The sequence below is a fragment of the Neomonachus schauinslandi genome, chromosome 13 (genome assembly GCF_002201575.2).
Source record: "Neomonachus schauinslandi chromosome 13, ASM220157v2, whole genome shotgun sequence".
Classification (NCBI taxonomy): domain Eukaryota; kingdom Metazoa; phylum Chordata; class Mammalia; order Carnivora; family Phocidae; genus Neomonachus; species Neomonachus schauinslandi.
Genome location: NC_058415.1, coordinates 29,587,894 through 29,608,698, shown reverse-complemented (window position 1 = coordinate 29,608,698; position 20,805 = coordinate 29,587,894). Strand labels below are relative to the sequence as shown.

The 20,805-nt window shown below is 36.0% G+C and overlaps 1 protein-coding gene and 1 non-coding gene across 2 annotated transcripts in view; both read right to left on the bottom strand.

Moving 5' to 3' along the window:
- The window catches only part of ERCC6L2 (ERCC excision repair 6 like 2), a 135,280-nt gene that overhangs the window by 28,480 nt on the left and 85,995 nt on the right, over positions 1-20,805 (bottom strand). Inside the window, exons 14-17 of the mRNA XM_021677931.2 lie at positions 13,144-13,296; positions 8,584-8,664; positions 6,095-7,259; positions 2,404-2,558 (exon numbers count right to left, since the gene is read on the bottom strand). Of these exons, the coding sequence (XP_021533606.2) occupies positions 2,404-2,558; positions 6,095-7,259; positions 8,584-8,664; positions 13,144-13,296 (1,554 nt within the window). The remainder of the gene's footprint in view (positions 1-2,403; positions 2,559-6,094; positions 7,260-8,583; positions 8,665-13,143; positions 13,297-20,805) is intronic.
- On the bottom strand, positions 8,791-8,892 carry LOC123326538. Its single transcript, XR_006541161.1, has one exon. It is a non-coding gene; the product is annotated as a U6 spliceosomal RNA (small nuclear RNA).

Genomic DNA, 20,805 nt, shown 5'->3' with positions numbered 1-20,805 from the left:
GTGTGTGATGGGGAGACATACAGCCTCAAAGGGCATATTAGAAATCCTAGGGGATGAATATTTCAACTTGTTTCTTGGTAAGAAATGTCCCTCACTCCAAAAATCACTGTGAAGAGACAAAGTTTCTGATGAGATTGTGCTGTCTACCTCAAGAATGCTGGGGCTAAAAAAGATTGAGCATTACTGGGATTGCTAATGTAAGGATAAAGGAACTCCCTTGCCCCTGGTCCTCGGCCCAATTAAGGGCAAAGTATATTTCTACCGTTTTCATTTTTACAACTTGCCTTAAGAAGGTTCCAAAGGGATGTTTATTTCTCTTACATTTAGGTGGTTGCTTCTCAGGTCCATTTTGGGAGGAAATGAGGCTGCAAATTTCTTTTCTGAGAAATATTTAAATAAACCAACAATATCCAGTTAAATTACTTCATTAACATCTATGACAGGGGTTTGCCAAATTATCCGACGTTTTCACATTAAAATTTGTTTGTTTGGATAAGAGCATGGTTAAAAAAAAGGGGGTATGGTTAAAAAATAAAACCCTAAGAAAAAAATAGCTGTCTATTTAAGAGATTCTGATAGGCTCTTCATTCTAATATAGCAAATTTCTGGCATATTTCTGCTTACCTTTTTCAGATAGCTCCTACAAGGTGGACAAACTATAGAAATTGCTCTCTACAGTGTTGGTTGAGATATGGTATATTCCAGATCAAATGAGAATATAAAAAGGCAGCATACGTGGGTCATGAAAGAATGCTTTCACGTGTTATATCGTGGCATTGTGCCTTTGGATTACAATGAAAAATGCTAAACGCACAGTCTTTAAAGTCCATTATTCCATTTATTCTAAGGATATTATCAGACAACTGACTGCTCACTAGATCATTCAGTAGTCACCACTTAAAATCCCAGGGGACAAATTTCCCTCAAATTAAGTGCTAGGAAGAGCCTTTTTCCTCCTTCGAAGAGCTAGCATTTTTTTTTCCTTTTTCTTTTCCTTAAGGACAACAATTTAGCTCAGTGCTTCTCAGCAGGGTGTTACGGCATTTTGAGCAGAACAATTCTTGGCATGTGGGATGGCCCTCCCTCCCCCACAACAGCCATTTAGTCTCCCTGGCCTTCAGACATTAATGCCACTCGGGTACTCAGTCACTGTGACCACCCAAAGTGCCCACACACATTTCCAAATGCAGTAGTTGAGAAAACACTAAATAAATAGTTTACTTCCTTTGTTTTGTCTACCAGGAAACTCAATCAAACTTGTCATTTAAGAAAATATCTGGGTAAGAACATTATATCCTATATATCTGCATTTAACTTTCTCTTAGTCCTGAACTTCTAGTTTAATTTATATTTTCCTTGTCTCTGAATTTCATTCTGTAATCTGATTTTATTGTTAGGACAATCCAGATCCTCTGTGGAGCCAGAGGAGGTACAAATAAATAAAGACAGCTTGACAGTTCAGAGGCATTTTCCCCCCTTCATTCTTAAAAGTAGTACTAACTAGAAACAAAGTATCATTGTTGTATACAGTACCCGTTTTTAACTCCTACACATCAAGTGGTAGAAAAACTTCTCCTCAGACACTCAGCTCTTAGGAATAAAGAATAATAAGCCAAAGAGAAGAAAACATTTTTAAAAACATTTGATGAAAGTGACTATGTGTAAATAAGATACCACATTTACATAAAGCCTTATTTTTATATAACAGCTTTTAAACAAGAAAAGCACATAGGATGTATTTATTACTTTTAACATTATATGAATCCTTTTGCTAAAAATATAAATTCTAGGGGCACCTCAATGGCTCAGTCGGTTAAGCGTCTGACTGCTGATTTTGGCTCAGGTCATGATCTCAGGGTCATGAGATAGAGCCCCACATTGGGGCTCCATGCTGGGCATGGAGACTGCTTAAGATTGTCTCTCTCCCTCTCCCTCTGCCTCTCAGTCCCCAACCCACACTCGTCCCCGTGTGCACTCTCTTTCAAAAAAAAAAATATATATATATATATAAATTCTATATGAAGTTAGTTTTCATGTGTGCCTTCATGTTAGATGAAAAATTCTGAAGGAAATCTAATCATACACTTCCCTTTTCTATATGAGCGGAAGTGGTTTTGATTCTGATTTAACTGCATGATTCCCTCAGATTTCTCATTTTTTAGCAAACTTTTATTAAGGGAAACTGTTAAGCAACTCAACATTATTAGGCATTTAAATATAGATATGCCTTTTAATATAAAACATTTTAGCATAACAGTGCTCCAAATGGCGTTCTGATTTTTACACTTGTTTGTTTATTGCTTATACATAAGTCTTAGTAGCCACTTCGGAGGGAGTATTTAGAGAAGATCCTATTGAGCAACTTCTAAATACTAAAGATGTCAGGACCCTATGTTCTCTTACCTTAGAAGTGCAAACAGCTACGTTGGCGGGAAGCTGGGAAAACTGCTTCAATTCAAACACATCCCGTGCTGCCCATCGGCTCATGTGATTTTCAGCTTTGCTGGATCCAATCACAGTCTGGTTGGAGTGAATATAAGCCACTTCCTGAACACCATCTGGGAGGCAATTGGTGTTTATTAAGTGATGTCTCGTTGTGAAGCAATATGGTTCCATGTACACTTTAAAAATTATCAGCAATATACTAAAAGAGAAGTTATGCTTGTTCTATTCTTAATCCTCAAGAAAAACATTGAGTTTGTATGTTAACATCACAATATTCTATTTTTTATAAAAACTGAAAAGAGTTCAAATATATTCGTCTAGGTTAACTTGGAAATGACTTTCCCTTCTCATCAATATGAGAACTTCTGAGATTAGGTAACAATTTTTAGATTTAAACCTCAAATGAAGGTTTTGGCTAAGAAAAAAGTCACAGTGAAGGGTTATCTCCATGGATTTGTTGTTTCTATTGATTAAAAAAAATTGTTTACTAATTTAAATAGAGTGCTGGCCTCATCTATCTGTTCCTTTAAACATGTACTTAATTACAGCAATGGAGTGGGAGCATGGGGTTTATGACCAGGGAGTTTCATTTGGTTGGCTTTGTTCAGTTTTACTGTTTGTATTTTGTCTTTTTTGTACAGAGAATGTCAAGATTGGGAGCTTTTTAGGAAATGAAAAAAATTAACTTACAGCTTTTATCTGAAAGAAGTCTAAAAAAATGGTTACATTTTTTATTGCTTTGCTTCTAGGTACCTATAATTTACTTTTAAATTGTGGTCATAAAAGAGGAGGCTAGAACTGAGGTCTGTAAAAGCTCCCTCAAACATCTCTGGCAATGAACCTTAATTATGACCTTCAACCCTTGTGCTGTTTCAGTCCTGAACCTCTCTCAACCAAAATTGACAATTGTGAGAAAACAAGATGTTAAATAACAAAAAGAACAACTAAGATAATATTCTCCTTAAATCTCAAAATACCAGGTAGCATGTACGGCAACAGTTTTAAACCTCTAGAAGGATCAAGTATTCTTCTGGTAGAAAATTTACTCAGATTTTTCTTAATTTTGATGACACGTTTTATGTATTATTCAAAATAGCATTAGTTCCACACTACGGACATCTTTTACACAGTAAAAAACAAACACAAAGCTCAGCTAATCTTTTAAAGAACAGTTTATGCAACGATTCCTCAAACCTAAATCTAATTATAGCACACAAACCAAAGGATAGTCCAGTACTTAGTTACAAGGGTATCAAAATATATATCATAATGAACTTGTGAATAACCACAAAAGAAAGCTTGATATGTAAATAAGTCAAACACAATGATTATAGTTCCTATATCACACTATCCTTGCTTATATATCAGCTTCTTTCACATAGTTTTTTTGGGAATGAGTCAGACACTTTTAAAAGCAATGCTAACTCTTAAAATCACTAAGCAAATTCTCAGCAGATGGTGGTAGCAGGGTAAGCAATTTTTCAATCTCTGAATCCCTACATAAAACAGCCAGCAATAACTGAATGAAACAAAAGGCCATGGACAACACATACAACAAATTAAGATAACAAGACACTCCCCCATGAACCCTAAAATACAAACAGATGGGGACAATCCACCAACAGCTACACTGTGCACAGCATCAGGGTGTGGGTGAAGGAAGCAACAGGGTGGCATCTGATGGATCTGAGAACAGAGGGCCTAGAATAGCCAACAGGTGTGCCCTGGAGGGCACAGTGGGCCACCTGGAGATGAACTGGGAAGGAACAGGGATCGGGGAAGGTTTTCCGTTCTCCAGTGCTGAGTGAGTGCAGGGGGCTTACGATAAGAAGGCCTGAGAGAATGAAGCAAACTAGATCTTAGGAACTCTCCAAACTGACCCACCAGGGCTCCCAGGTCAGGGCCACACAATGAAGAAACTGCTGGGAGGGAGTCAAAAAGAACAGGATAGGAAGATTAGGAATGAGGGAAAGAGATGGTCTAAAGCAAAGCAGTGGGTATGGATAGAGGCAAGAAATCCCACCACAGTTTTGAGCACTGTACAAAAAAACAGATATGGATCTTTGTGAAATTAGAAAAAATTTCCTAAACTCTGCCTCACTTAAAAAATTCAGGGAAAATAATTTCTATAAAAATGAGCAAGACGGTCAAATCTCATAAAAATTATTATGAGAAAAAAGAATAAGCAGCAGAATGAAAATATGCCATAAACATATGCTCACAAAGCAGATTAAAATTGTAACTGACTTCAAAACCAGGTAAAAGACATTAAGAAAATAGTAAGATACAGGAACCAACAACATAAGTCAGAATTAGAGTAACTCAGAAAAGGGTGGACAGGACTCAGGAAGATTTAGAAATTAAAAACAAATTTAGAAATGAAGACTAGACTGCAGGAACACCTGCAGACTGAGGGAACAAACAATAACTAATGCTTTAAGAAAAATGGAAGGATATTTTTAAAAAGCAAAAAGAAATGAAAAAGATAAAGGATTTGAGACAATGTGACAAATACTGAACACAGGCAAAGAAAATTGAGTATCTGAATAATAGGAGTCTCTGAAGAAGAAAGCCACAGCAAAGGAATAGAAAAAGTAACTAAAAATACTAGTACAAGAAAGCTTTCCTGAAATAAAAACCGAGTTGAAACTATATTATGACAATACTGACCCAGAATAACCAACACTGCTATGGACTGAATGTTTGTGTCCCTCCAAAATTCGTATGTTGAAGCCCCAATCCCTAGCGTGATGGTGTTTGAAGGTTGGGCCTTTGGGAGATAATTAGGTCATGAAGGTGGAGCTTTAATGAATGGGACTAGTGGCTTTAAAAAAAGAGACACAAGAGAGATGATTTTTGTGTCCACCACAGCAAGACAGCAGCCTTCTGTGGGCCAGGGTGAGGGCCCGAACCAAGAACCTGACCATGTTGGCATCCTGATCTTGGACTTCCAGTCTCCAGAACTATGAGAACTAAAGGTTTAAGCCACGCAGTCCGTGGTAGTTTGTTACAGCAACTCGAACTAAGACAAACATTCAAACACAGTCTAGTAAATTTACTGGACAATAATGAAAAGAAAAGAAATTCTTTGGGCATCAAGGGGGAAGAAAAAGAACATGTGATACAACACTTCATGCCAAAAGAAAAGGAAGCCTCATATTTAAAATACTGAAGAAAGTGTGAGTCAATGATTTTATGTCTGGCAAAAAATGACTTTTAAGTATAAAGGGCACAAACTGTTACCAACAGGAATCTCAGGGAATATTATTCTCATGAGCACTTCCTGAGGGATCTACTAGAAAATAAGCTTCTGACAACCAAACTGTCTGGCGAGATGCTGACATAAGGACTGAAGAGGAGCATTAAACTTATAGTCACCTACCCATCAAGACTAAATGAAGTCTGGCGAAAGGGCTGTGATTCAGATGGGGCACATGGAGGGGGCCCTTGGGGTGGATGACAAAGTTCTCTATATTGACCTAGGTGGTCTTCCCTTTATCCTGCCACCCACCCACTTCTTCATTTGTGCCTCAGTGTAGCATCTTGATTATAGAACTATTTTACAAACTGATTTAAGAATCTCTTACAGAGCTATTTGAATGCACAAAACAAATATGTAACAAAGTTTTCAAAATATATCCATAGTTACCTAAAAATTTATCCATTGACTCATATAGCTGCTCTTGATTGACAACTTTCTCATTTGAAAATTTCATTGATTTTCTTGGCATAAAAGTGCCATTTTCCTTATGGTTAGGCAATTTTGAAAAGAAACTGATTCTAGCTTTTATAGTTTTTGGTGTATGGCTCTGTTTAGAGAAACTGATGTGGCGGACAGTTAAATCGTCATCTGAGGATGAAAAATCATCAATGGCTTGCGAGTTACAATCTCCATCTGCTGCATACGGTTGATTTGTTTTCTTCATTGTTTTAGGAAAAGTGAAAAGCTCCTTTTTACTTTCCTTTCTTCTCTTGAACCTCAAAGAACTAGTAGCTCTTCGCTTTCTTACTCTTGACTCAGAGGAAATTTCAATGTCATCAGACTCATCACTAATATCATTACTGCCTTTTCTTTTCATAATAGATTTCAGCGTCATGTTCTCAGGATTTAATTGTTTTGCAATTTGTCTATTTCCTTTGACATCAGTCTTTCTATCATCACCATTATTTCTTATTTTTACAGGATTTTCTGTTTCAGAATTTTGAGATCCATCCACGAGTGGCTTAAACTTTATACCATTCTTAGGGCATATCTGAGTTGTATACTGTGTGGGAAAGATGACATCACTATCTTCTGATTCTGTGACATTCTGTAAAATGCAATGGTGGTCACCTGTATTTTTAAAATTTTTCTCATCATCAGACTCAGAAGAAATATTTTGTTTGAAAATTTTCTCACTTTTATCAAAAATACATTTTTCATTTGGATTTAGGATGTTAGCTAATTTCTGGCGTTTTGAAGTACCAAGAGAGTCATGACTTTTCTGAAAACCAACATCTTTGGCTTCTGTTGAAAGACACATGGGCTGTTCATCAGAACTTTGATCATCAGAGGCAGTATTTCCATCACTATCCTCAACTGCTTTATAGTTTGTTTCCAACAATTTAGAGAAACCACAATGGAGTAAGGTAAGCTGTCCAGCAGAACCTGAAGCTTTACTTGAGTCAGATGCTTTGTTTTTAGCAGTCTTTATTCTTGAGTTTCCCACTGATTCATCATCACTAAAATCACTGCAGGGATCACATGCTTCTTTTGTTGGCAACTCCGCAGGTTGTTCTAGACCTCTATGTTCTTGACAGTCAGGCTCTTTAGACTATATAAGAAGCAGTCACAGAAACATTAGAAAATGTCAAGATAATATCAAATCTATCACACTGGAAGGGTATTAAATTTGGGCAGGTAACTAATATATCACTTGGCATTTTCGAAAAATACATTTTATAAACAAATGCAAAGGATTTAATATTACAGTCTGGTACATTCTTTTTTCAAGTTGAATAACTTTCCAAAATAAATAAAAGTTTGAACAGACTACCACGTAATGAAATTATCTATAAGGAAAACAAAGAGCAGAGGAGTCAGCTTCTAAGATGTAGGGACTGATTCTGGTCTCAAAAGTGAAAAGTACACAGCCTGCTTACTGTAGTCCAGCACATAGTTCCAATCACACTTTAAGAAAAAAACAAATTTGTAGGCATTAACAAAGTAAAGAATTCACAACTGGAAAACAGTTCTAATAGATTAAAAATAAGATCTGATAGAATCTTGACCATCAGAAATAAAGAAAATATTTTAGATATTCTGAAGCAAAATTTGCTACAAATTTAAATCCAGTATTTATTATTTTTTGCATCAATCAGAGCTAAATATATCCTTCAGTTTCTTAAAACCGAGGCTTTATTAGTAAAAGATTTGGGGAAAGTATTATCCAGTAATACTTTTTTTTAAAAAAATCCAGTAATACTTTTGCCAACATTTGCTACTCATGTATTTCTATAAAGTTAGAAAAATATTCACCCCATGTTCCAAATCATCAAGCTAGTATAAATGTATAGTTAAATCCCCAAAAGCAAGAAAAAACCAGCAACAACAATAACAAAGAACCTTCCACATGTAGATTCTTTATTAAAGAGGCCTTACGATGACAATATAGATTTTGTAGTATGTGAGATGACATAATACCAAAAAGATCACAAGATCAAGGACTCAAAATAAAATATGTTTGAGTCAGAGAATAATTTTGATGTTTGGATTTAATAATCTTAAACAGACATTGATTACTATTTTTCCATTTAATTTTTTGGTTGGTGAAAAACTGTTTAGTTAGGTTGGATTGTTCACCTATACAGTGTATTTAATTTTGGATTTATAGTTTGGTATAGTTAAAATTCCGGTTTGGATGTAAATGATGGGTGATTGTTCTTGACTTTGTTCTTATGATATGAAATGTGAAATTAGCCTAAACTGTTAATTTAACTGACAGTTAAATTTCTGTCCGACTTTGTGTCCTTGACTTTTTTTTTTTAAAGACCTTTTTCTTTACACCCTGAAAAATGAAGAGAAAGGAAAAATAACTTAAAATTGTCCCAATACATGTTTTCTAGGAGTCCTAGGCTACAGATTCAAAAATTGCTTACTGTTTCTTGTTTGTGTACGGGAGGTTCCTCTTTCAACCATGTTGTGGCCGTCATGATCCCGGCTTCCACTTTGCCTTCTCTCTATAAAGAATGCAAATAACTATAAAATATGGGGTAGAAACAACCAGATAAACAATAGCAATGGCATGCTAAAATTTGGAGTTAAGAAAGGCAAACGGAGAGCAGCTTGCTTTAGCTCTTTTTTAAAAAAATATGGACCGCTTCGTGACTTTGCATGGCATCCTTGTGCAGAGGCCATGCTAACTTCTCTGTGTCGATCCGGTTTTAGTGTATGTGCTGCCAAAGCAAGAACTGCTTTAGCTTTCTTAACGCTATTTTTCAATTTTGTTAATTACTATAAACTCATATACAGTTTACATAACATTTTAAAATGTTCATAATTCTTAGGTAGTAGAGAGGTACAGCAGAAGTGTCCTGGGCCCATAAAGTACTCTTATTTCTTGTCTTAAAGTGTCTTTTTCAGATAGAAAATAGTACTTTTCAGCCAACTCCACTAATAGTTCTAGTAGGGGAGAGAGAATGAAAAAAATGTTACATATTTACCCAATAACGATATCCATAGTAACTATGTCTACATAATAGTTATAGTAAGGACATATGATTAACATCTCAAACACTACAGATAATGCTGAATATTGGGAACTTGATATTCTAGCCTATATTGCAGGCGTATTTATTGTTCATATTCACTAAAATATGTTTATTGATTCCTTTGGTGTAATAAACATCAAATGAAAAAGTCCATCTAATATGAAACTAAAAAAATACCTAATAGTGTAACAGGTTTGTTACATCTTTTGGGAAAGTATTTATGTTTTTAAAGCTTTTGGTATACCATTCAGCAAAGGTACTTAATGGCCTAGATTCTAGACCATTAAATTCTCCTTCAAAAGGAAGTCAATTTATTTTTTTTAAGACTTTGTTGACTGAACAAGGGGAAATACTATTATCCTCATCAGAGTTACAAATGCCCAACTTACAACTACACATATCTACCAATGGCATGGTTCCAGCCACCTGGTATCCAGGGTAACAAGTAAAAATCTCCCCTCCAGAACTGTAGAGAATGATAAATAGTTCTTTGAGATCTTTTCTTCCGATGGTTAGAAGCTATTATTGCAAGGGGGTGGGGGGTCTCCATCCCAGTACTATATTTATCCTTTCTAAAGCCAGATGGCTACAACAGATGGAACAGGCAGCACCAGAAATCTTCAATCCTGTTGGAACCCCTTTGTGATAGGTAAATGGCAACTCCAGTCTTCTGTTTCTCAGGCCAAACACCTTGGAGTCATCCTTAACTCCTCTTTTTGTTCTCATACCCTGTATCTAATCCATCAGCAAATCCTGTCAGCACCACCTGGGTAATATATACAGAATCCAGCCACTTCTCTCGCCATCTACCACTATTGCTCTGGTCCAAACCACCATCATCTCTTGGCTAGATTATTGCAGTATCCACCTACCTGGTGTTTTGCTTCTGCTTTTGTACTTCTATATTCTAATTCTTAATATTTAATCTAGATTGTAGAGGTCAGACTATGTTTTTCTTCTGTTCAGAACCCTCTACTTGCTTTTTGTCTCACTCAAAGTCGAAGTCAAAGTGCCCACATGATCTGGCTTCCTGTCATCTTTCTGGCCCCATCTCTTGCTTTCTTGCTCACTCCCCTCTGGCCACTCTGGCTTTCCTGCCATTTGGAAATTCTGCTGGGCATGCTCCTCCTGCAGGGCTTTTGCATTTATTCCTCTGTGTAAAACACATCTTCCTCCTTCATCTCTTCAAAGAATCAGTTGCAACCTCCTAGTGAGCACTTCCTTGGCTATTCCATCTAAAACTGCAATGCTCTTTCCTTGACAGTCTTCCTATTTCCCTTCCCTGCTCTAATTTTTTTATTAGGATATAACTTACATATAACACTGTGTACACTTAAGGTGTGCAACGTTTTGACACATTTATCTATTGCAATATGATTACCACCATAGCTTTAGCTAACATCTCTATCATGCCACAGAATAATCACTTCTTTTTTGTGGTGAGACCATTTAAGTCCACTCCGTTAGCGACTTTGAAGTATATAATACGTATTATTGACTATAAGCATGCTGGGCATTAGATCTCCAGAAGTCATTCATCTTCTACCTGCTCTATTTTTATTCTCAGAGCCTATTGTCATAAGACTATATGTATCATTTTTTTGTTTATTATTTGTTTCCCCAAAATAGAATGTAAATTTTTTGTAGGTAGGACTTTTTGTCTATTTTATTCATTTCTGTATGCCTAGCTCTATGATGGGTAGTACCTGACATTTAGCATACACTCAATAGATGTTTGTGAAATTAGCCCTAAATCTCTCTCTCTAAAGGGAGATCATGATATAGATATAGATAAAGTCAGTGCAAAGTAGAACTAAATTGCCTGGAAATCATCAGATTAAAAGTGTTCTATAAATGAAAATTTCTACATTTTAAAACATTTTAAAAGAGATTTTCTACAACCTTTAAAAATTAAAAACATATTGCAGGAAGTGAAATAATTCTTTTGCTTTTTGATATATGCTTCAATTATATAGGGCTTGGAATAATAACGTATTTTTTATTTTTTTTATTAACATATAATGTATTATTTGTTTTAGGGGTACAGGTCTGTGATTCATCAGTCTTACACAATTCACAGCACTCATCATAGTCCATACCCTCCCCAATGTCCATCACCCAGCCACCCCATCCCTCCCACCCCCCTCCACTCCAGCAACCTTTTTTAAAAACATTGTTTGGCCAAAAGCAGCATGAATCTAACCATGCCTGAATAATTTTTATTATTATTATTATTCTTTGTTTTTTTAGGGGAAGAGATATTTATTCTAGCCTGTAAGCACCCGGCTTGAATAATTTTAAATTCTGGCTGATAACAAATGAGCAATTTTAATTCAAAATTTAATTTAATATTGGGGTGCTGATGATGTGCCTAGTAAGAAGTTAAGCATATTTTACCACAAACAAAATATAAGACCAAGAGAGTCCTGTCATTAATAAACAATCCTGGAGGAGAAACAAGATATACTTAGGACAACCAGAAAACAAGAGAACTTTTCATTTAATAACTTGTCCTACTGAATGTCTTACCTAACATTTGCTTAAGGAATAGGCTGCTATTCTGATAAAATAAAGAACTCAAATATTTGATAAATGAGAGAAAAAAGGATAAGTCATATAATGCTAACATACGTTATAGACAATATTTTTAAATGAGAAACACCAATATAGGTTGGTATGTTGGGTATTACTCTGAGAAGGAAGTAGGATCTGAGGGGGGCCTGGAATACTAACAAGGTTACTGATTATACAAAAGGAATGGGAAAGAACAAGTCCATGAAAGAGATGGTATATTCAAGAAAAAGACGGGGACTTTATTTTTTTAAATTTATTTTAAAGTAATCTCTATACCTAACATGGGGCTTAAATCCACAACCCTGAGATCAAGAGTCGCATGCTCTTCCGACTAACCCAGACAGGCGCCCCAAGAGAGGGGGACTTCAAATGGGCCACTCAATTCAAATAGTTACTATAAAACAAAAATTTAGCAGTATACATCAGACACTGTACAATAGTTGCAATATTCCCAGGATATACACAATACATGCCTCCCTCTTAGCCATCTTGCTTAACATGATATTACATGTTCATTATGTAAGTGTTCTCTTTCACCTCTCATCAAGATGGGCTAAGTTCTTTAAGGACAGGGACCAATTGTTCTTGACCCATTTTTATGAAACTGACTAAATCAATGAAGTACATGAAGGTTTTACTACAAAGTCCTGGAAGTTAAGGGAAAAAATCTTTGAGTTTTCTGAGACTCATTTTCCTCATCTATAAGATGAAGGGATTGAAAAAGATGATATTCCAGGATTTTATGATACTCACATTGGTATCAACTAGAAAACAGGCTAATACCCTTAGTATCCTGCCATATCAAAGAATTTAAGCGATTTTTAAAAAAGGCTAGAAATTTCTGTTTGAAGAATAAGAAACATCTGTATGCTGAGGATGAACACAACTGAGAGAGTTTGAAATACTGGTGTGGAATTTTTATTGGGAACAGAAAACAAAAATCTCCATGAGACATGAGAGTGCATCTCAGGGAGTATTTGGTAACTTTTAATCAAAACACATTTTATATTTTTGTTTATTTAGGAAACTCTCTCTCTCTCTCTTTTTTTTTAGTTCCTGACTTTAGCAGCTGTTCTCAAAATAATATATTTCTCTTTGCCAGTCTGAATATGGTCTTGGAGGTCATACTATCTACTATATGTATCTGTATTTGTTTGTATACATTATTTACAACTACACATGGGGAAATCTTAGTTTAGAGGTATAATAATTCACTTCCTATTTTTCTAAAAGTCAAAATTCTAAACACAAGGCATTTTTACTAAGAAAACCCCAAATGTCTCTGAAAAGGTAGCAGCAATTATATTTCAAGTTTCCTGAGGGAGAAAACGGTATTTAAAATATCATTGAAAAGTTCAGGGAACAATTTCACACCTCGAGGATGTCCCTCGTAAGACAAGACCCTTGGGACCTTAGTTTGAAGAGATTATAGACCCCAAAAAGCTCTCCTCGATGCTCTTTTGATCCTTGAACCGCTTCAAAATATCGCTTGGCATTTTCACTTCCAACCACCACACAGTGAAGTTGCTAAAACAGAAAAAACACAAGATACTTTTGAAGTGTTTGCTCCAACAATATGTCAGAATTTCCTGGCATTCCCTGTATATACACAGCTTTAGCTGGAGCAGGCAGAATCTCCTTAGGGAGGAAATTTTATTTTAATTTCCCTGGCAGATGTTGCCATTATGGTGAAATAATAGTAATCGGGCCAGTCTTATTGAAGAAGAGATCTTACATTTCCTATTTTATCTGTTTTCTACCAACTGAGTCAAGATCCCATCACTATGCAATATTCACTTGATGTAAAACGTTTAATGATAAAAGGATACATTTGAATACAGTTTTCTCCTTTCTAGACTCATTACAACAGGAACTACTAAAACTGACAAAAATATCCCTATTTCACCAAAGTTAAATTATAACCTAAGTAACTACATGATAATTATGTTGCTGTCAAACTAATTGCGTCCATCGTTACATTGTCAACCAGCAGCAAAAACCAATCACTGTTTAGAAACACTGCATCTTTGAAACACTTGAATATAGAAGGAACCTTGAAGGACATATACCACTTTAGTAACAACAATAGTGTATTTCTTTATTTGCGAGGTATTTTACTAAATGCAATGTAAATATAATCATTAACCCCATATACACTTTAAAATTTCTTGGAAGAAACACAGACTGCACAGAGTGGAAAATAACTTCAGTGTATTGTTGATGTAAGGATTAGTAAGAAGTGATACCGTATTGTGATTTAAGTTGATTTGTACTGTAATACATTACTCTAGGCAACTAAAATAATTCTTATTAATAATAGCTGCTATTTATTGAATACTTACTACCTATGTAATATTTGTACATACTCTCATTTAATACCTACCTATAAGACATTATTATCTCTCTTTTTAGAAATAAAGACTTAAGTTTAGAGAAATTAAGTGTCTTCTCATAGACTGCCCAGCTAGGAAGTGTCATTTCTAGAATTTATACCTGGATTTGGTTAAATCCAAAATTAATACTTGTAAAAATTTCTCATCTCCAGGATGTCCCTTTTAAAACAAGACCCTTGGGAACTTAGTTTGAGGAAGCTTTGGATCAGTATCCAAGTTGATCAGTTGGTATCAATATTCTAGAAACAGGCTATAGTCTGGGAAAAGTGAATCACCATAGCACCAATTGATGATTTTACCCTTTGCTACTGACTCTCCCTTAAACTAAATATAATCACCAAAGTAATTTGTAAGCATTAATCTGCATCTTTGTAAGTTCCCTACCAAAGTTTTACCACAAAATTTATAAAAGGCACATTATTTTGTACGTAAAATATGTTTTCCATAGTGGCTCCAGTAAAAGTGAAGGTCAGATACATCTATCTATAGGCTGCTATAAGAAAATAATGTTAGAATTAAAGAGGGTGAGGAGGAAAAAATCAGTAATTGGAAAATGTAGCTCAGGTTCTGGCTTAAGAAAAACCCATTCAAGGCTACAAAACGTTTGGATTTCTTCATAACAATGCACAAAGTGTACATGAGGTAGAAAGAAAAGAAGCAATGTTCGCCATGCTAAGGAGCCATGACACCTTCTTCCATCTTCAAGACCAGTAGCGTGGCATCTTCATATCATTCTGACCCTCTGCTTCTGCTTTCCTCCTTATCTCCTTTCTCTGAACTTCCTGCCCAACTGTTCCCCTCAGTGATTACTTTGGCTCACCCAGAGAATCCAGATGGGTTTGTGGAATTAGGATGTGGACATCTTTGGGGGAACATCATTCAGCCTACCAGAGTAAGGACATGTAAAAAGAATGATGGAGGCTTGACAAAATGACACAAAATCCACCTTGTCTCACTGGACCGAAGTGAGGCAGTTTTAACATCAAAATATACAGTGAAATTCAAGAGACTGTAACCTATTACTAATACAGGATCCCATGAGTCCATATAGATTAAATAAATATATAGAAAACAAGGGAAACTCTTTTTTATGGTAGAAGAGCAACAAAGAAGAAGGAATAATGGAAATTAGAAAGTCACCATCTGACAATCATCATAGTGGTAGCTGATTCAGGTGGGAATTAGCAATGAGTGCTAAGGCTGATGGGTACAGGTTTAACAAGGAACAGGATATTGGCATAGTCTCAGAGGATGTCCCCAGAAAATATTTATCAATTATAAAGGGAAAAAATGGTGACTGCAATGAAGAAAGCTGACAGGCACGAAACTGAATGGAAATAAAGGTCACCACCAGGCGCCTTCTGACCAATGCAAGGAGAAGAGCACAGAATTGTTTCTGAACTATTTGTGCCAGGGGTTCTTGGCTTGAATCTGGACATGAGGAACATCAAATGGACCTACTTTAAAGGCGAGCTAACACAAGGAAAGGCCTTACTCTTTAACACTGTGAAGGTCATGAAAGACAGGGAAAGCTTGGGTAACTAACTACTCTAGGTTAAAGAAAACTAAAGAGACATGAAAAGAAATTCTCTATAACCACGATCCTGGTTTGGATCCTGAACCAGAAAAGAAAAAGGAGACAAGAAATTGCCAGGAAGTTGGTGAAATCTGAATTGAGTTTTGTGGATTACAAGGTAATCCATGTTAGTTTCTTGATTGGGACAACTGCATTCTGGAGAGGAGAGCAGAGGGAAAAAGCCAAGTGCAGGACAACACACAAAACTGAGTATTTATATGCAGGCAACTATTCTGATATGTACATATAAATAGGAGAGTGTCCTTCTTTGGGGGAAATAGACACTAGAGAACTTAGAAGTGATCTATCTGCAACTTTCTCTCAAATGGTTCAGAAAAATAAAGATCATGGCTGAGGGAAAGAGAAAAGCAAATGTGATAAAATGTTAACAAGTGGGGAATTTGGGTGAAGTTAATTGGGTGTTCTTTGGGCTATTCTTACAATTCTTCTGCAAATACAAATGTATTTCTAAATTACATATATCTATTCACCTTTCATATATATTTGGAATATTTCATATAATCTAAAATTTGGCATTCAGAAATTAAAGTGAATTTAGATTATATGAAATGCTCCAAACATGAAGTACAGTTTCTTTGTAGGTGTTTTATTTTTTAAAAGTATAAAATGTCTGAATGCATTATCACAACAAATGCAAACAAAATATCAAAGTGATAGTCCCCCTTGAATAATACAGATCATCCTTTATAAGTCTTAGTAAGATTGTAATGTTTAGGTATATCCTTCTAGATCTTTTTCAATGCAGTTAGAGCTATTTATATATACACACAGAAATAACTTTATGCATCAACATAATTGATATACTTGTTCTGTGAGTCAGGTTTTTCGGTCCCACTTAAAAATGTCTTAGAGGTCTTGCCAGATCAGTACATCTGGTCTATAATTTTTTTTTTCTGTTGCGTGTATCAGAATTTATGTTATCATTCTGCTACTACAAGACATTTAGGCTATTTCTTTTTTTTCATTTTTTTAAACAAATACTAATAATGCTGAATATAAATCCTTGTTATCCTTCACTGTGTATATATGAGAGTATTTTTGTCAGACAGATAAGGAGAAGGTGCTATATGTTTTAAAATGTTAACTTAGCCTATAAAATAAATGGACCAAGTTATATTCTCAAAAATAGTATGAGTACCTCTTTACAAGTACTCCCGCCAACAATGAATAGTACCAATCTCTCTATATCCCTAAAACCACTCCCCAAAACAAAAACCCACACACAAAGTTTTTTGCAGAATGTGCATAACACAGTATTGTTTTTTTTAATTATGTTATGTTAATCACCATACATTACATCATTAGTTTTTGATGTAGTGTTCCACGATTCATTGTTTGTGTATAACACCCAGTGCTCCATTCAGTACATGCCCTCTTTAATACCTATCACTGGGCTAACCCATCCCCCCACCCCCCTCCCCTCTAGAACTCTGTTTGTTTCTCAGAGTCCATAGTCTCTCATGGTTCGTCTCCCCCATAGTATTGTTTTATTTTATATTTCTAGATTACAACTGTGGTTAGGCATCCTTTCATATATGCATTAACCATTTGTATTTTTCCTTCAATAAAATGCCTAATCATAGACTTTTTATTGGTTTGTGGAAGTTCTTTATGCACTATAGATGCTAATCCTTTATTTACCATATACATGGACATTTTCCTCCTAGACACTTTTTATTTTTATTTTAAAGATTTATTTATTTGAGAGAGGAAGAGAGAGAGAGAGAGACTCTGCACTGACCGTGGAGCCCGATGCAGGGCTTGATCCTATGACCCTGAGATCACAACCTGAGCTGAAACCAGGAATCAGACACTTAACTCACTGTGCCACCCAGGCACCCTCCCAAAAAAACTCTTTATATTGATTATCCGGACATTAAAAAGGGCATATAGGGGAGCGTTTCTTGGTTCATATTCATGTGTTTTAGTCTATTTCTTAGCTCCATCTTTAATAATGTGTACCTGGTATTTTCTGATTTCTTGTTTCTAAAAATTATTTTAATTTTTTTATTATTATGTTCAATTAGCCAGCATATATTATTAAGGAGGGCACGTGTAGTGATGAGCACTGGGTGTTACATGCAACTAATGAATGTTGAACACTACATCAAAAACTAATGATGTCCTAGATACTTTTTAAATTTGGCTTGTAGGTCCTTTGTCATACAGAAGTTTCACATAAAAATGTAGTTAAATTTACAATATTTGCCTTTGAGGCTGTATTAGTTCCCTAAGACTGCTTTAACAAAATGCCACAACCTGGATGGTTTAAGACAACAGAAATTGATTCTCTCACAGTTCTGGATGCTAAAGTCTGAAATCAAGATGCTGGCAGGATCACACTCTCTCTGAAGGTTCCAAGTGAAGACCCTTGGTTCCTGCCAATCCTTGGCATTCTTGGTTTGAAACTGCATTACTCCAATCTTTGCCTCCTTCATCAAGGTCATTCTCCCTCAGTGTCAGTTTGTATCTGAATGTCCCTCTTATAAGGATATCGGTCATTGGATTAGGGTCCACCCTAATCCAGTATGACCTTATTTTAACTTGATTACATCTGCAAAGACCCTACTTCCAAATAAGATCCCCTTCAAAGTTACACACAGGGGAAGGGCTTTAACATACCTTTTCTTTGGAGGGGGCACACAATTCAAGTTCTAACAGAGACTTTGTTAAAGATTTTTACATTCATGTTCATAAGAGATATTGGTCTATAATTTTCTGTTCTTGTAATATCTTTGCCAAATTTTGGTATCAACATTTTTCTATCTTTCTAAAATAAGTTACAAGTGTTCTCTCCTCCTTTGTTTTCAAAAAGAATATCGTTTGATAGAATTCACTGTGGAAGTCATCTAGGTTAAAGTCTTGTTTTATGAGAAAGGTTTGAATTAAAAATTCACTTTCCTTGACAATATAAGGCATCATTTTCCCTCATTTGAAATCATTGCTCCTAAGCATCCAGAATCACTAATAAGAAGTCAGATGTTTATCTAATCTTAGTACTATTATAGGTAATGTTTTTTTTCTCTCCAGAAGGTTCATCTCTGGAAATTTAGAGGACTTTTCACTTTATCCTTGGTGTTTTATAATAATAGAAAGATGGTGTAAGTGTGGATCTATTTTCATTCATCCTGTTTAGCACTCATAATTACATGGGCCTATATAATTCTTGGACTCTTGTTTTCTACTTTTTATATTCTTCGTCCTTTATTTAGAGTTTCTTTCCGTCCCTTCCTTCTATTCCCCTCTTCAACTATAAGACTGGTATTAGAACTTCTACACCTAGAATTCATTTCCCCTAACTTTTCTTACATACATTCTTTGTCTTTTTGCTCTGTAATCTAGAATAATTGTTTAGCTCTCTCTTTTAGATGAAAACATTGCTCTCTTCTACTCAGGCTATCTCTGGAGTTCTTCATTTTCTGGAAGCTAATGGATTCTTTTTCTGGTAGTCTGTTCTTATTTCTAGGATCCTACAACCTCACTCACCTTTTTTTGTTGTTGTGTTTTAAAGATCTATTTATTGGGGTGCCTGGGTGGCTCAGTCGTTAAGCGTCTGCCTTCAGCTCAGGTCATGATCCCAGGGTCCTGGGATCGAGCCCCGCATCAGGCTCCCTGCTCGGCGGGAAGTCTGCTTATCTCTCCCACTCCCCCTGCTTGTGTTCCCTCTCTCACTGTGTCTCTCTCTCTGTTAAATAAATAAAATCTATAAAAAAAAAAAAGATCTATTTATTTGAGAGAGAAAGAGAGAGTGGAGGGGCAGAGGGAGACAGTCCCCAGGCAAGATTCCCCACTGAGTGCAGAGCCAGTCATGGGGCTTGATTGATGCCATGACAAATGAGATCACGACCTGAGCCAAAATCAAGAGTCAGACACTTCACTGAGCCATGCAGGCAACAGCCCCCCCCGCCCCCCCGGCCCCACTCATCATTTGAAAATACTATTATACATTTTTAAAGCTCTATTTTATTCTTTTCTATTAATTTTTGTCTTCTCTGATGTTAATTGTTCTTCCTCTTCCTCTACCTCTTCTCCTTTTTGAGTGCCTATAATAGTTCTGATGGCTCTTGTAACAAATTATAAACTTGGTGGCTTAAATCAAAATAAATTTATTTTACTCTTACAGTTCTGGAGTCCAGAAGTCTGAAATCAGTATCACTAGGCCGAAATCAAGGTTTGGCAGGGCCATGCTCTCTGCAGATGCTCTAGGAGAGAATCCATTCCTTGCCTCTTCCAGCTGTCGGTGGCTACCAGCATTCCTTAGCATGTGACCGCATCATTCCATTCTCTGCCGCTCTGGTAACATTGTTTTTTCTTCTGTCTGTGTCAGATTTCCCCTTGCTTCTTTCTTATAAGGACATTTGTGATTTAGAACCTACCTGGCTAATCCAGGCTATTTGCCCCATTGCAAAATCCTTAATCACATCTGAAAGACCCTTTTTTCCACATAAAGAAACATTTACAGATTCCAGGGATTAGGACTTGGTATCTTTGAGGACCATTTTCATAGTGTTTCTTTTCTTAAACTGTTCAAAAATTATTTTTTGTTGGGTATTCATCTGTCTTCAAATACCCTACATTCTTATCTCAGCCTACGGCGGTGATCATTCAGAGCAGGGGACGTGTAAGTATTTAATCTTCTGGGCAACAGGAGGGACTTTCTTCTCAATTTCAGCAAAATATGGAGCTCTGTCTTGCTTCTTTGCTTCCAGTATTTCTATTTATTGTTCCTACTTGAGAGCAGACACCTCTGTTGGCTCTAATTTGCTGCAATTGGGGTAAGATTATACAGGGCTAACCCATCTTGTTAGATCATCAATGATATCCCAAAGAGGGGGCATCATAGTCACCCTAAGACTTCCCCCCCTTTTTTTTTAGTATCTGCTGACTCTAACTTGGGATATCCAGAAGCTGCACCTACCTTTTTTAATAGTCTCTTTCTGAGTTTAGCTTGGCTTCTTCCTTCAATCTGATCCCAAATGCCTTTTGTCTTTTAGGGTTCCTTATAACTTCTGGGCCACAAATAGAACTCTTCTTACTTTCCAAAAT